Raw genomic sequence first — 17924 nt, 5'->3', positions numbered from 1 at the left:
AAGAAATATGGACAGTACACCAAAGTTGTGATTTGCATAGTAATTATGACAAAAGAAAAAAACAAATGACTAAATAAATGCTATATTTTCTAGTGATATGTTTTTTATCATTTTTAGAAATACAAAGCTCATAGGTAAGACTTATTTTTCAGCTGGCAACAAGTTATTTAACTAATGCAGTAAGTAGCTTCTAATTTCTTAAACAACAACCGTCATCTTCGAGGAAGAAATATGTTTGGAAAGAAAATCTTGAAAGATCATGATCAGCGATCACTTAAATGTTTGGTGAAATCAAACAACTACTGTAGAAAAACAACAGCAGAACTCAGCTAAGTTTAATAGTGAAAGTCCACATGCACACTGCAAAAGGACCTGGAGGAATTGGGACAAAACAGCTGAGTAGCCTTAAGAAAACCACTTGTCAGTGAGGCTAATCAGAATAAATGGTTTCAATTTGCTAGAGAGCACAAAGATTGGACTCTGGGGCAATGGAAGGAGGTCATGTGGTCTGATGAGTCCAGATTTACCCTGTTCCAGAGTGATGGGTGCATCAGGGAAAAAAGAGAGGAGGGTGAAGTGATGCACCCATCATGCCTAGTGTCCACTGTACAAGCCTGTGGGGGCAGTGCTATGATCTGGGGTTGCTGCAGTTGGTCAGGTCTAGATTCAGCAACGTTATGTGACCAAAGATTAAGGTCAGCTGACTACCTGAATATACTGAATGAGCAAGTTAATTCATCAATGGATTTTTTCTCTTCTTATGTCACGGACATATTCCAAAATGAATATGTGTGAACTCCTCTCCCTACTGTCACGCAAGCGTCCAGCGGTCCACAACACTTCACCTTCTTCCTGTATTTACTTTTTAGTTCCCGCGGCAGAAACATCTGACCAATAAGTTCTCGCGTGATTTGAAGTGACGCGTTTCGGTTCGTTTGGATTTCTCTGTGTGTGAAACGAAACCGAACCGTCAAACTCCAGACGCAGGTCATATGATGGACACTGGAACAAACTATGTCGCTGAACTCAACGACTACTCACAGAAAACACGATCTAAGCTTAAATATGAAGACGTCGACTGGGTCGGAGCTGAGCACAACAAAACGTAAGTTGATCAACTCTACAGAGCTCGTACCCTGTTTAATGTTTTACTGTGAATAAGCTTGATGTCACCAACATGGCAGTAACCTGTAACAAGGTGGTAAACTGAAAAGTAAACAGTGATTAGAAAGTGAAGAGCTAAACATGGAGATAGTGTTTAAAGTGAATAAACACTGTGTTATTTGGAGTTTATGAATGTAACCACACATGAAAAGGGTGTGACATGGTAGATCCACAGTTGTTACATAAATGATGAGTTCAAATGTTCCTGCTGCCTAGAGGCTGAAAATGGTAGTGTCCAAATGAATCTACAAGGAATCAGATAACTCAGTCCAACTTCACAAGTTAACTTTCCTGTATAAGAATCTGACCGTTCTCCCACAGATTCACCCAGAGGGTTGTATTTAACGGTGTAGTCTATCCTGACGGTGTGGGCAAGAACAAGAAGGAAGCCAAACTTGATGCAGCTAGAAGGGCCCTGGACTGCTTGAGGGCCAAGGAACAACCAGACTCTGTAGATACGGTAAGATTATTGTTCTCGTTGTATAACAGAACATGCTGGATTGCAGTGATTACAGACTGAAGGATGAATCCATGCATACTGTATGTCTATTTGATGTAAATGCACTATACTATTATCTTGACAGACTGAAAATGCAGCCGAAGCGTCCACTGCATCAGGTCACCAGATCACAGATGACATCAATTACATATGTTGGCTCAATCAATATGGTCAGAGGAACAGGGTGACTGTAAAAGCCGTGGAGTCAACCAAACTAGGACCAAATAGCACTGTTCAGTAAGCCTCCTAAGTGCAACCTAAATATCCTAAAATATTTCACCACCATTTAAAAATGCCTTAAATTCATGTTTTTATGATGCTAGATGTTGTAGATTTGTGGTTGATGATGTGCAGTATCCAGTCGTCAGTGGGAAAACAAAGAGGGAAGCCAAAGAGGAAGCAGCAAAGCTTGTATATGATGTAATAAATGGCAGTAAAACAACAGAGGTACGTTGTAATATCCACCAGTTTCTCCTGTTTAATCACAGACCAAAATGTATATTATACCATAGAGAATCACACTCTTAGCAGGCCACAATCGGCTGTGTCACCAGTTTGTGCTCTTTTATTTTCAAGACTGCAGGTGAGAACTGCAACCATACATCAGATCAACTAACAGAGGAAATAAATCAAAATATCTCTGAGATCTGGTAAGTAAATTCCAGTGGCGGTGCATGGGGTTATTTTGATGTCTTCATGTTCATAAAACATGATGTGTTATTTACAGTGTGATTTCCAACAACAACAGCTTTAAAGAGACAAATTTCATTGGACTGGTCAACCACTACTGTCAGAAAGCAAATATTACATCCCATTACTTCATGGAGGCGGAGAAATGTGGCCCAGCTCATAACCCTCAGTGAGTCAAACCTTAACTCTTAAAACATCTGTAATCTGAATGGACAACACAATGAACTGAACCATTTCCTGTTTTTCCAAACCCAACACAGATTTTTCTACAGATTAGTTATTGACAACAAGGAATACCCTGTAGGTGAGGGTAAGAACAAACAGGAAGCCAAACAGAATGCAGCTCAGCTGGCTTTGTCTGCTCTTCAAGAACAGTCAGACTGGGACAGTAAGGTAAGTAATGTTTTCTCCTCCCTTTGTATTATCAATATATGGTAAAAGATTGATTGTACTGTAGATTTTGTTTTACCAGGCTATAGTTATGGTAAATAACTAATTAACTGAGGTAATTCTGACATTAATTAGTGATATCTAACAACCTCTCTGTGCATTTTAGGTGTCTGTCAGGTCAACAGCGTCTGAGGATGATGCACCAGCACCGGCACTGTAAGTCCTACCATCTGAGATTAGTAGGAGAGCAGATTAGAGTTGAATACTTTGACCATGTAACTGTTTCTTTGCAAACCTCAAATTATTTCACACAGGAAGTTAAATGACAGAAAGGCTACTCCAGGAAATATAGTTTCATAAACTACAGATACTATACTATAATAACAAATTAAAAGAAAATATAATATAGAAAATACAGCTCAGTTGAGTTTATTGAAAAAGAGCCAAAATAAAAATAATTAAATAAATAAAGTAATAATGGAAATCTATCAGTTCAACCAGCTCTGAAAATTATGCATCAACCAACGTTTCAACACCAAGCTCAGTAGTGACCCTCTGCAGATTTACATCAGAGTTTGATTCCATAAAGCATCTTGGCAAAGGAGGCTTTGGACGCGTTTACAAAGCAAGAGAGAAACTTTTGGACAGGCATTACGCCATCAAGATCGTTAACTATGAAGAGTAAGTGAAGTATGCAGTTCAATGTATATTTGTAGTGTGTACTATGATACTGTAGTTCAATTTGTTTTATTAACTGAGCCATTTTCATACAGAGAAGCACTGCGAGAGGTGAAGGCATTATCAGACCTGAGTCACCAACACATTATTAGATACTATGTTTGTTGGGTGGAAGATTCAGAATACAAACAAGACATTACAGACAGTGACAGCTCTGAGTAAGTCTCGTCCAATCAAATATCATTATTGTACTTCACATATATACAACAAAGAAGTCAGTGTCATTTCATCATCTTCTCTTTTAGGTCTTTCAGTGAATTATCACAAGTGGCTCACCCTTCACCGCAGTATCTCTATATCAAGATGGAACTATGTGAGACAGGAACACTTGAAGACTGGATACAGAATAGGAATAACATTACTCAGCAAGACTCCAGGAGAAGGGAAGAAGGTCTGAACATTGCTCAACAAATTGTCAGTGGAGTCGTTTACATTCACTCCAACAATCTCATTCACAGGGACCTTAAGGTGAGAAAACGTTGATATTAATCCAATAATCCAATCCAATAATAATAATAATCCACACATTTTGTAGCATAAATCTTTGGGGTTTTCAGGGACCTGTTTTTTAAGCCCCCAAAAGGGGCATACTATGACCTCTATATACTCAGACTTTTGCTCTTGCAACCAAAATGTTTTTGATCCATTTTAATTAGATTTAAATGTTGCTTCTTCTTTCCTCTGGTTAGCCGGCCAACATCATGTTTGGACAGGATAGTCATGTGAAGATTGGAGACTTTGGTCTGGTCACTGCTGAGAAACACAAAGATACTGAGAACCTGTTGGACAGAACAGCATACAAAGGAACCCCATCTTACATGGCTCCTGAGCAGGTTAGATAGTCTATCCTGAAATTAGCATTTTATTCCTTTGTATTATTTTGTATTACTACCTACTACACTATACTTAACAGTTCTCATTATACTCCTGAATCCTTCCAGCATCCAACACTCTCTCGATGCTTTTTCTTTGATAGTGCTGTTCTTGTGCATACTTCAACTATAAATAAAAGCAGTTATTAGAGCAGGCTGTTAAAATGCATTTACTTCATAAATATACAGTTTATTCGGTTGTGGCTACTAAAGTGAAGTGTCACTTGTTAATACCATATTTTTACCTTATTACAGAAGACTGAGGCAAACTATGATCACAAAGTGGACATATTTGCTTTGGGGTTAATTTACTTTGAACTCCTTTGGAAACTGTCTACTCTCCAGGAAAGAGCAATGGTGAGTAGCTTATATACAAAATGTAACACTGTGTGTTGTTATTGAACAAATTACTTGAAACACATATGACATAAATAATATATGAGACAAAACTTTGTTAATCTTAATATGTTGCGTTTAGCATTTCTTGTATTTACCTTTACCAGATTTGGGATGACGTCCGTAATTACAAGTTCCCCAGGGAGTTTGCACAGACTTTTTTCCAAGAGGTACACAGTCACATTCTTGCTATCCAAACTGATTTGCTTTCCACATCTTGCACAGGATGCCAGTCATGATGGTCACCAACAGAACACTAGTGAGGCTGACATCAAGGAATTTGCACGGTTTAAGATTTGTATTGATTGACAAAGGTGGTAGGAGTACACAAAGTCAGTACTGAAGTAACTGCATTTAAGATAAAAAAAAAACAAAACCCAGTACCACTGCAAATTGTTTTTTCAAGTTGAAGTTCTAAGTACTGTACATGCTCTAATATTTCTACTGTACTATAAAATACTGCAATAGGAAAACTATGTATTTTAAACCATATTTAATTTGAGTTTGTAGGCCTGGTCTACATATGTTTTACAAATTCTTAGAGGTGAAAATAGTTACAAAGAAAATGTATAAAAGTTAGTCAGATAACAAAACAATAAAAGCTTTTACTTTAGAGACAACAACAGCAGCTGTTGAAGGTGCAGTTGATTTTAATCACATACATGTACTGACGACTGGCTAAATATTGTTTTTTCATTCATAACAAAACATTTATAAGCTGATTATATTTTTATTAAGACTCTACATCTGCAGTTACTAGTAAGTAATAACTAATTGTCAAATAAATGTGTTAGAGTAAAAAGTCCACATTTTCTCTCTGAATGGTACTGGATTAAAAGTAAAAGTAACATAAAATGGAAATACTGCAGTACAAGTATCTTAAAATGGTATGTAATTACATTACTTGAGTAAATGTACTTACATGTAGTGTCTTACAGCCTCTCTTGGTTGGTTGGTTGAATGCGCACATATATATGTTAAAAATACTGAGGAACTGAGCACAACAAATTTTACCACCAGATTACAATATATAGTGTTAGTACAAATTTCACAGTAGCTGTTTATATTTTTTGCAGGACCAAATAATTAAGTTGATGCTGTGTAAGAAGCCAGAAGACAGACCAGAAGCAAGTGTGTTGAAGGAAAAGCTGGAAGATTTTAAAAAACAGAAAATGCGTTGTGAAAATCTAACTGTCTGAGTATCTCAAGCAGTCATATGAGATTATGGAAACCAGTTTCTTCCAGTGGCTGGGATGTTGTGAAATTATTTGATATACTGTTGTCTGATTTGGTAAGAAATGGTTAATGTACTGCACTTATATAACACTTCAACCTGATTGCTTAATAACTTAATTTATCACTCTCTACCAGATGCACTGTCACACTTTAAGGCAATGGTTCTATTTTGGTCAGTGACGGTTCAACAGATAAATTATTAACCCAACACTTAATGAAAAAGAAGAAAAAGAACCAAGTATGATGGGTTTTATCAGCATTTTAAAAAACATGAAATAGATTTGTGTAGTTATTACATCAGTTCACACAGCTGTTTGTTCTAAGTAATCATGTGACAGGTAATTAGCAGTTGATGTTTTATTCAATGCTGGAAATGGTTGAATGTGTATTTTCTTTGTATTGAATCTGTTACTTTAAGAATAAAATAATGGTTATTGGGGATTTGTTTGTAACTGTTCTGAATAATCTGCCAATGACTGTATAAAACTGTGCAGAGCCTTTTTTAGAGAATATGAGAAGTGAACATTTGAATGGGGATTGTTTATAAAATAAATAGCAGAAGACACCAGAGTATTATCACATATCTTCTCAGCTTTATTTTACATTTATTTGTGCTGCATGATGCCGGTGATGAAAAGGATACCAGATCTTGGCCAATGACAAACTTTCTTCAGTGTTTCAATTCATGAATATTTTCCAATGAATTATGAATCTATGATGTTAATGTGGTTTTCTGAGTAAAGGGCTGAATGCATAATTTAGTAACCGGTATCATGGAGTAAAAGGATATGTAGGCCAACTAACTGAATAGAAAATAAGAATCAGAGTTTTTAGTTTAGAGGGAAAATACATGATGGAAGCTTGATAGAACTTTAAAGATAGATATATATTTCTTTTGTAAAATATAATAACCTTATAGTTCTGCTTTAGATCTAAAACTCCCTGCACCACTGCACTTTGATTTATAGAAAACGTTTTTGTATTACATGTGTGCAATTGGGAACTGGAGTCCAACAAAAGTTATTATTCCAGCAGCTGATCCAAGATTGCTTTTAACCTCCATCCTAGTTGATAAATGTGTCTATTTTTTTTAAAACTAGAGTTATTATAATTATATCTCAAAAATGTTCATGTTGTTTGCTTTTCATAGTATAAACTTATTAGAAACTATGGACTTGTAATAGAAATATTAGTAATAATGTATTATCATTTATTTACTCTTTACTGTAACATATAAATACATTCCAGTCTCTACTGACTAATTGATGCAAAATCTGTTCTAAAATGTTCTTCTTCTTGTACCATTATCCTCTTTTAAGAAATAATCATGTCCTGGTTATATCCAACCTATTGAAATCATTTATTGATGAAAATGGTTTAAGTAACGAAAAGGCAGACTTTTAGATGGATCCAATGGATAAGACTGCAAGTACCTGAATTTGTATGCAAGTGTTGTATCAACAATAAATGTGTCAGACTTTCTGGGCGTGTGCTCTGTGTGGCAAGAGCAATAAACCAGGAAATGCCTTCAACATGGTCTGACTGAGGTGTCATTCGAGAATAATACAGTAAGAGTACATTGAGTTTATTTTGACTCACACCAGTCTAAATGGAAATAAAAACAAAACGAATAGGTTGAAGTGAGTAAAGTACAGGAAGAGGTAAGGGATCAGATTAAGGACTGAGAAATAATTAAGGCTATAAATGGGTCTAGATGATAGGAAGTCATCACTTGCATAACGCCAGGTCATTGGCATCTACAGAACTTAAAATCAGAGAAGTGCATGTAAGCAGCCATATTGGTCATATTACTGACTGTGACTGTGGTGTGTGACTGTGACTGATTACTCTTCACAGTGCATAACACTATTAACCTGGTATTTATATGACAGATATATTAGTATTATATTATATGTTATATATGTTATAATATGACAACATCAGTTGATACTTACATGTAAAACCTGGCTGAGTTTTGGCTACAGTCATGTTTGTCGTTTTTTTCTACTGGTAACCACAAGCTGTGATAGTTATGGGGCAGAGGTGACAGAAAGGTTAGAGAAGCAAGCTTGTGTCCAGAAGAACAATCGAGCATACTGAGGAAGGGACCCGTGAAAAAGCAGCACTTGTCAACTTCCTCATCGTGCCCTTGAGCAAGGCCTTTAACCCCCAGTGCTGTAGCTACTGGACAGCTTCCAGCTGTGAATGTGTGTAACTGTGTGAATGTGATCAGGGCATTTGTGAAAAAGAGAAGTGATCTGTCAGGGAGCAGTTCCTTATTATAAATACATGATCAGAAATGATAATCTGCCAGTTATTGAAACTAATCTGAATCTAACCACCCTCACAGTGGGAATATAAACTCACTCTGCTGGGACTAAAGGAGGGGGGCTCTCTTCAACATGTCAGGGGTGCCTATTTTGAAGCTTTGCCCCCACCTGGAGACACAGCTTGCACACCACTGGACAGATCCTGTGCAGCCTGTAGTTTGCACACTTTCAGTTTCGATATATGACGTTTATGTGAGGAAATTGAAACTTAAAGAGCTCTTAAGACAAATCGACACAATGCACACAGCACAGTGCTGGGATGGCTGTGGAGAAGTGAGAAGCCCAGTGAGCACTATTATTTATGAAGTTTAAGCTGTTTAATTTATAATGGACACTGGAAACTATGTCGCTAAACTCAACGAGTACTCACAGAAAACACGATCTAAGCTCCGATATGAGGACCGAGGCTCGGTCGGAGCTGACCACAACAAAACGTAAGTTGAACATCTCTACATAGCTCGTACCCTGTTTAATGTTTTACTGTTTGTTGCTGCTCATATTAATAAACCGATCGGTTATAGGAACCCTGCTTTTTCATTTGTAAAGTGCATAGATGGTGAACTGCGATTAGAAAGAGGAGAGCTAAACATGTGTGTTTTACCTTTAACCTCTGTTGTGTTTGATAAACACTGTGTCATTTAGAGATGTTCTCCCAGCAAACATATGATGAGTTCAAATGTTCCTGCTGCCTAGAGGCTGAAAATGGTAGTGTCCAAATGAATCTACAAGGAATCAGATAACTCAGTCCAACTTCACAAGTTAACTTTCCTGTATAAGAATCTGACAGTTCTCCCACAGATTCACCCAGAGGGTTGTATTTAACGGTGTAGTCTATCCTGATGGTGTGGGCAAGAACAAGAAGGAAGCCAAACTTGATGCAGCTAGAAGGGCCCTGGACTGCTTGTTGCACAATGAACAACCAGACTCTGTAGATACGGTAAGATTATTGTTCTCGTTGTATAACAGAACATGCTGGATTGCAGTGATTACAGACTGAAGGATGAATCCATGCATACTGTATGTCTATTTGATGTAAATGCACTATACTATTATCTTGACAGACTGAAAATGCAGCCGAAGCGTCCACTGCATCAGGTCACCAGATCACAGATGACATCAATTACATATGTTGGCTCAATCAATATGGTCAGAGGAACAGGGTGACTGTAAAAGCCGTGGAGTCAACCAAACTAGGACCAAATAGCACTGTTCAGTAAGCCTCCTAAGTGCAACCTAAATATCTTCAATATTTCACCACCATTTAAAAATGCCTTAAATTCATGTTTTTATGATGCTAGATGTTGTAGCTTTGTGGTTGGTGAGAAGGTGTATCCAGTCGTCAGTGGGAAAACAAAGAGGGAAGCCAAAGAGGAAGCAGCAAAGCTTGTATATGATGTAATAAATGGCAGTAAAACAACAGAGGTACGTTGTAATATCCACCAGTTTCTCCTGTTTAATCAAAGACCAAAATGTATATTATACCATAGAGAATCACACACTTAGCAGGCCACAATCGGCTGTGTCACCAGTTTGTGCTCTTTAATTTTCAAGACTGCAGGTGAGAACTGCAACCATACATCAGATCAACTAACAGAGGAAATAAATCAAAATATCTCTGAGATCTCGTAAGTAAATTCCAGTGGCAGTGCATGGGGTTATTTTGATGTCTTCATATTCATAAAACATGATTTGTTATTTACAGTAACAAGACAAGAAGCCTAAGTGTGATTTCCAACAACAACAGCTTCAAAGAGACAAATTTCATTGGACTGGTCAACCACTACTGTCAGAAAACAAACCACTCCCATAAGTTCATGGAGGTGAACCGATGTGGCCCAGCTCATAACCCTCAGTGAGTCAAACCTTAACTCTTAAAACATCTGTAATCTGAATGGACGACACAATGAACTGAACCATTTCCTGTTTTTCCAAACCCAACACAGATTTTTCTACAGATTAGTTATTGACAACAAGGAATACCCTGTAGGTGAGGGTAAGAACAAACAGGAAGCCAAACAGAATGCAGCTCAGCTGGCTTGGTCTGCTCTTCAAGAACAGTCAGACTGGGACAGTAAGGTAAGTAATATTTTCTCCTCCCTTTGTATTATCAATATATGGTAAAAGATTGATTGTACTGTAGATTTTGTTCTACCAGGCTATAGTTATAGTAAATAACTAATTAACTGAGGTAATTCTGACATTAATTAGTGATATCTAACAACCTCTCTGTGCATTTTAGGTGTCTGTCAGGTCAACAGCGTCTGAGGATGATGCACCTGCACTGTAAGTCCTACCATCTGAGATTAGTAGGAGAGCAGATTAGAGTTGAATACTTTGACCATGTAACTGTTTCTTTGCAAACCTCAAATTATTTCACACAGGAAGTTAAATGACAGAAAAGCTACTCCAGGAAATATAGTTTTGTAAACTACAGATACTTCAAAAGGTAGTTCAAACTAATATGTGAAAATAATCAAATTGATGATGTAAATTGAATAACAAATGAAAAGAAAATATAATATAGAAAATACAGCTCAGTTGAGTTTATTGCAAAATAAAAATAACTAAATAAATAAAGTAATAATGGAAAGGTACAGGCACATCAGCTTTGTAGTTTAGTTAGCCATAGTTCAATACTCCACAACACTGGGTATTACTAGAATATCAGTGTACTGCTCTATATACTGAGAAAGCTGTATTACAGTATGTCTGTCATTGTTTTCTACCAGGGACTCCTGTGAATCATCATTGCAAAGCATGTCAACAAGTACAAGTGAATCAGTAGTGTTCAGAGATTCATCAAATCATCCAAAGGCTCAGGTCTGTTCTCTCTCTAGAACAACAATATACCTTTATAATAATAATAACTGCTTTTAAACTGCTTTTATTTTGAAATGTACCAAACACTTTTTTGTACATTGTAGACATCCAGCAGCTCAGCTTGGTCTGAAAATGATGCATCAGCCAACGTTTCAACACCAAGCACAATGTAAGTGTCTGAGCGACACCAGCATTCAATCAGACTGTACCGTCCACAGTACTGTTGGAAAGACTGTGACCTGTAAATGTTTGTCCTTGTTTTCCTTTAGAGAGTCTCTTCGGCCACCAAAAAACGCACCAACGGATACAAGTGACTTTGTAATATTTGAGCATTCAGAAAACCAGAACGGGGATCAGGTGTGTTATTCCTCTTAGAATCTCACAAACAGATATGTTGTCTGTCTTAGTTTTGTAAGATAATTTATAGTCAGAGCTGGATGTAAATCTACTCTCCAGAACTATAATTTACATTTAAAATCCATATTGTGTATTTATTTTATTCTCCAAGGATGCTGTGAAAAACAAAAGTAGGGAACACAGTGTGAGTGATACATCAACCCAGTCAAGGTACGAAAATGCTGTGAATGATTTTCTAATACTTACACAGGCTGTCTTCCTCATTAATGGATGCGATGTTACTGAGCACGTTTTTGACTCTCTGCAGATTCACATCAGAGTTTGATTCCATAGAGCGTCTTGGCAAAGGAGGCTTTGGACGCGTATACAAAGCTAGAGAGAAACTTTTGGACAAGTATTACGCCATCAAGATCGTTAACTGTAAAGAGTAAGTGAAGTATGCAGTTCAATGTATATTTGATTTGAAGTGTGTAACAGGTTATATAATGGTTTGATTTGATTTATTAATGGAGCCATTTTCAAACAGAAAAGCCCTGCGAGAGGTGAAGGCATTATCAGACCTGAGTCACCAACACATTATTAGATACTATGTTTGTTGGGTGGAGGATTCAGAATACAAACAAGACATTACAGACAGTGACAGCGTTCAGTAAGTCTCGTCCAATCAAATATCATTATTGTACTTCACATATATACAACAAAGAAGTCAGTGTCATTTCATCATCTTCTCTTTTAGGTCTGTCAGTGATTCGTCACCGCAGTATCTCTATATTAAAATGGAATTATGTGAGACAGGAACACTTCAAAATTGGATCAGGAACAGGAATAAGATGACACAGCAAGACTCTAAGAGAAGGGAAGACGTTCTGACCATTGCCCAACAAATTGTCAGTGGAGTTGTTTACATTCACTCCAACAATCTCCTTCACAGGGACCTTAAGGTGAGAAACGTTGATCCCCTACAGTAGCTTGGATTTTTACTTTTATACTGTATATTTAATCCTCATATTGTGGCCCTCTGTGTGCTGTTAATGTGTCACTGTGACATTAACAAACACCAATCGACTGATTGATGTAGAAAACCAGGAAACTGCAGACACCGCCATTGCTTTTTCTTCTGACTGTAATCGTTGCTCTTGCTCTCGTCTTGTTAGCCGGCCAACATCATGTTTGGACGTGACAGAACAGTCAAGATTGGCGACTTTGGTCTGGTCACTGCTGAGAATCATGAAGATGACAGCAACTTAATGAAAAGAACAAAAACAGGAACCAAATCTTACATGGCTCCTGAACAAGTGAGATGGTTTCTGTTGACATTTACAATTAATTATTTTTTATTGTTTTTATTTTATCTATTCTACTCACTACATGCCTACTACTACTACTTGTAGTTAACATTTAACCATATATAAAAACATTTACAGAACTGTGTAAAGGTTTGGGCACTTACAGTAAAGTGAGGATGCTTTTAATAACCCCAACAATTGTTTATAAGTTCAACTGAACTGACTCCAAGATGCTGTAAGTCAGCTTTAGGTTACTGTAGGTAGTGCTACTTGTTAATACCATGTTTCTACTTTCTTACAGAAGAGTAAGACAACCTATGATCACAAAGTGGACATATTTGCTTTGGGCTTGATTTACTTTGAACTCCTTTGGAAATTCTCCACTGGACATGAAAAAGCAATGGTAAGACTATATATATATATATATATATATATATATATATATATATATATATATATATATATATATATATATATATATATATATATATATATATATATACACACACAACACACAAATGACTTACAATACACTGCCCATCCCCCCCAAAAAATAATAACACAAGTTGCAAGTCTTCTCCAGCACATCTCAAAGGTTCTCAATGGGATAAAGGTCTGGACTCTGTGCCACCTGAAACATAATCATCCATGCAGTAATTATCCAGTGAGACCTGTTTGCTTAGTTAAATCCTGTTGGAGTTTTTTTTTTTTGGGATGGGCTGTAGTGTTACGTCTGTCAGAGATACACAAATTGTTCTTTTCTTTCCAGTACAGTATGTAACAAAGGAAACCAGAAGAGATAAAACCTTAACCTGTCGATCTTATATTACTTTCAAGTTTGACAGTACATATTTTCAATTCATGTTTTTCATGTTTTTATCTCTAAATAAAAACCAGATGTGGGAGAATGCCAGACATCAGATACTCCCCAAAGAGTTTGCACAAACTTTTCCCCAAGAGGTAGGCTACCATATTCTGGTTTATCCAAACTGATTTGCTTTCTGCAGGAAACTGTCAGAGCTTCACAAATTTTACACTAAGGCACATTAGATACTGTTGGTACAGAGTTCATGGTAGCTGCTTGTAATTTCTTTTTCCAGAACCACCTAATTAAGCTGATGCTGTGTGAGAGGCCAGAGGACCGACCTAAAGCACTTATACTGAAGGGAAAGCTAGAGGAGTGGACTCAGATGTTCGGAGAAGAAAAAAATATGCTTCTGGAAAGTGTAACTGTGTAAAGTGTTTTCCAGGACCTGAGATGTTATGAAATGATTTGATGTCTGATTTGTTATAAAGTGGTAAATGTACTGCACTTCCATAGCACTTTAACCTGCGACCTTGATAAAGCACTTAATTACTTAAATCTCTCACACCTTAAGGCAGTGGACGGCAGTTTGAGATTATATTTTGGTAAATGATGATTCAACAGTTCATTAAATCCTTAACCCAGCACTTAATGAACAACCAGAAAAAGGACCAAGTACAGTATGATGGGTTTTATCAGCATTTTAAAAACCATGAAATAGATTTGTGTAATTATTACATCAATTCACACAGCTGTTTGTTCTAAATAATCATGTGACAGGTAATTAGCAGTTGATGTTTTATTCTTTGCTGGAAATGGTTGAATGTGTATTTCCTTTGTATTGAATCTGTTACTTTAAGAATAAAATAATGGTTATTGGGGATTGGTTTGTAACTGTTCTGAATAAGCTGCCTATGTTGTCCTGTACAAATTGTTTGGGGGATTGTCCTGGATGTGGACTGGGTAATGTGTAAGGACATTTTACAGATTTCTTTCATTTTTCAGCCATTCAAAAGCAACTAGGAACATGGAACAACAAGGAATCTTTTGAGTGAGTGGTGCTAATACTTTTGGCGCTCATATAACTAATATCATTGAGTTTTTTCAGGATTTTTTTTCCAGCTGTTCCTTGAAAGCTTCTGGAACCTTTTGTAATTGGGACTGCCCACTTTTGTCTGACTAGGTTTTCCACCATTTTTTATTTTTTGACTTAATAATCTTCATATTTAATCAAAACCTCTTAAAATCTGGTACATGGTCTGTTGGGACGACTGGGGATTACATGGTACCACCCATTCTACAAATTTTTTTCCCTCGTACCTGTAATTTGGTGTTGAAATTGTGTGGGTGGGGTCTTTGGAAATTCAGTGGTGTGATTGCTGTCACGCCACCATGTGGTAGTTATGAAACTGCAAATGTGAAAGCAATGGTTTAGGTTAGTTAGTAGAAACAATCACAGTCTACACAATTATCTCTAATGCAGACACTCTCAGTAAATAAGTGCAAACCATACGAAAGCCTGATATCATACTGTCACCTGCAGGAAACTTTGGAAAGACTTTGTTCTTTCAAAACTTGTTCATGCTTAAATCTTCCAGTAGTATTAGCTGCAAGAAGCTATGACAGCTTGCTTTCTGCAATAACACACATTTCCTATACGAATTGCACATTCTAGTTACCTATTTGTTTTAATGACATTTCATTCCCTTTAATGCATTTTTGAGCTTTTGTGATCAAACCAGTTGTCTGAAATCTATGCAATGTAAACTGTAACACACATTGCAGCTCCTACTGCAGTTTTACTCCTGCTACCCACTGTAATTTATTTTCCATATTACATGGCTTTATACCCTACAGTATATGTACAGTATGAAATTATTTTAATATACATGACTATACGTTTTTGTAGTTGTTTTTACATTGTATGCTTTAAATCATGATTTTATTTTGTTCTTTGAGGATGCAATGTTTCTTGAAGATGATGAAATTTGTACAGGAAACAGTCTTGGTGAGGCAACATTAACCCAATTAGAAATAATCATCATCATCTGTCATCATGGAAAATGTTTACATTAAATTTTAATATTACTATGATACTGGATCTTTTAAGGTGTTACATTCATATGTTTGTCAATCCTAAAAATGGATGCAGAGTAAGAGGCGTTTCTTACACATCAGTCACAGGAACAAATCAGAATTTGACTGCATAGAGCTCCGAGGCAGAGGAGGGTTTGATCAGGTTTTCAAGACAAGACATGCTGGACAAGTACTATGCAGTTGACTTGTAAGTCAAGTAGTCAGTGGTGTTTTTTTAATGTAAATTTCATATTTTATCAGTTACCATTGTAGTTCACAATGATTTGACAATTTGACCTGACCTATGTTCTTATCTTTAGGTGGAAAAAGCTCTACAAGAGCATATATGGTATTAAAGGTCAGGAGGTCGTCTCTAGGCCAAAAAATAACCTGCGTTGTGTTGTGAATTGTGAAAACAGGACAACTTCTGTCTTACCAGCTGGTAGCAGATTTATTTCCTCTTATCAAGGCTCTGTGTAAAATAAAATAAAAAACAGTACAGCAACTTCATTTGACCGTTCTCTCACATGCACACCTGTCCTCAGCGAGGCTTCTTGCCAACTGAGGAAAGTAGGAAGTGACAGCCTTTGGATTATGGAGCTCAGCCTCTTTGCTAGTGTGCAAGTTCAAGATTGATATTTTAGGACTTTTAGGAATGTAACATGAATTTCTAGTAGTAGAAATAGAGGCAAAAATGTAATAATGCTGGAGAGATTATGTGTTGTGGGTTTTTGTAAAATTAGCTACCATTGCCCTAACAAATCATTTGCCCACTGTTCAGCTTGTTGTTGTCTTTTACTATGTGGCCTGTAGGGGGAGCTGTGGCTCTGCACAGCTCATGATGTTCAGGATGTGTCTGCAGATTTCAGGCCTCCTCAGCCTGTGGGTGAGAGGTTTATTCACAGTGAGAGGGCCAAAACACAGGGAGCTGTCTGACATTTAATCATGCCTCAGGCGCACGCTGGATGATTAGCATCTCTGTAGAAAACAACAGTAACAAGTGCCAAAGGCAGGATCCCACACAATCACCTGGCCGTGGAGAACACAGTCGCATAGGACCCGGTAATCAGTACAAATCAGTTCCTGCAGTTCAGTATGTTAGCTCAACAATCACCACACTGCAAAGCCCCGCAACACTGGATTTGTGCCTGTAGATAGAGGACATGGCTGGATGCACTGCCTTCATTTAGGTTGAATAACCTGGTTGATTTCTGTTTAATCAGCCATGGCCTGTGTAAAAATCTGATGGCGACAGAAACTATAAGGAGAGAAAATCTGTCCCAGAAACCCTATTTATTTTTAATTTGATATAATTTTATATGTAACAGGAAATACGTTCAAATGTATTTTTTTTTATACAGCCAACAATGCTGTCATATTATCAAAGATATGAGGAAAATGTTACCTAACAGCTGATTATTTACACGTGAAAGAGACACAAAGGAACCGTAGCATTTATCTGCCGTTGTGATTGTTTCTATCTGACAACCACAGCTCCAATATTCACAAACAACTTAGCTGCTAACTGCTCCTCAGTGATCACTAGCCCGTTGCTGTTGAGGACAGATAGGATTCACTTGCTTTTTCTCATCTTTATCACCGTATTTCACTGGAAACTGTAATGAAGCTGATGAGATCAGTGCGTGAATAAAAACAGTAAAGGTGCGACCCATAAAACCTCAACAATGGGTTTAAAGCCTTTAAAGTACTCTACAGTGCTGAGGGGAACTACACAGTTACCTCTGTGGGTTTATCACTATGATGGATACACACAGTGAACTGATTCATTTTTAAAGTAGAAATACTGATTAATCCAACTTTAAACTGCTACACCACTAGTATTTCATTTTCTACCCAAGAGAAATAACACAATAACAGTGTGCTTAGTTTTATTGCTCTTATTTACCAGAGGAAATTCATTAATTTAAGTTAAATATTATTCTACATCATGACCAGTTACCGTTATAATTCTTTCTATTTTATTTGGAGATGTCATTTAGATATCCATTAATCATGAGAAAACTTTGAATCATTGTTCCCTTGACATTTACACTATCAAAACAATGTACTCTCTCATTCTGGCAGTATCTAAGATAAGAAACCTGGTGAGTTTCCAATCTTCCACAGCTGTCGCGCTTGTGCGAGCAGGGTTATTGGATGTATTGAGGTCACTTCCTCTGAGAGAAGTGTGGGCACTGAAGCGGTGCTCTAGTCAGTGGCCTGGACCGTGTAGCCGGGGGTAAAATGGACTCACCAGTCAGAAGC

The 17924-nt window shown here is 37.1% G+C and overlaps 1 protein-coding gene across 4 annotated transcripts; it reads left to right on the top strand.

The window, feature by feature from the left end:
• The first annotated feature begins 905 nt into the window (after positions 1 to 905).
• LOC113158718 (interferon-induced, double-stranded RNA-activated protein kinase-like) lies at positions 906 to 14649 on the top strand. 4 transcript variants are annotated; one of them, XM_026354828.1, is made up of 19 exons: positions 906 to 1105; positions 9114 to 9252; positions 9377 to 9528; positions 9614 to 9737; positions 9867 to 9940; positions 10018 to 10167; positions 10259 to 10391; positions 10555 to 10598; positions 11045 to 11135; positions 11240 to 11304; positions 11405 to 11492; positions 11644 to 11702; positions 11800 to 11919; positions 12019 to 12141; positions 12229 to 12433; positions 12647 to 12787; positions 13080 to 13181; positions 13676 to 13738; positions 13879 to 14646. In XM_026354828.1, the coding sequence occupies exons 1-19, from the start codon at positions 993 to 995 to the stop codon at positions 14014 to 14016; spliced, it is 2124 nt and encodes a 707-aa protein (XP_026210613.1). In that variant the 5' UTR covers positions 906 to 992; the 3' UTR covers positions 14017 to 14646. The 4 variants fall into 4 exon arrangements, with proteins under 4 accessions (XP_026210613.1, XP_026210622.1, XP_026210618.1 ...); XM_026354833.1 differs by lacking the exon at positions 906 to 1105 and adding an exon at positions 7945 to 8749 and having other exon boundaries at positions 9114 to 9243; positions 13879 to 14649; XM_026354829.2 differs by lacking the exon at positions 906 to 1105 and adding an exon at positions 8637 to 8749 and having other exon boundaries at positions 13879 to 14649.
• Positions 14650 to 17924: the final 3275 nt, after the last annotated feature.

The sequence above is a fragment of the Anabas testudineus genome, chromosome 15, assembly GCF_900324465.2.
Source record: "Anabas testudineus chromosome 15, fAnaTes1.2, whole genome shotgun sequence".
In the NCBI taxonomy this organism is placed as follows: Eukaryota; Metazoa; Chordata; class Actinopteri; order Anabantiformes; family Anabantidae; genus Anabas; species Anabas testudineus.
The sequence above is the reverse complement of the archived record's forward strand: the minus strand, read 5'-3'. Positions and strand labels throughout refer to the sequence as shown.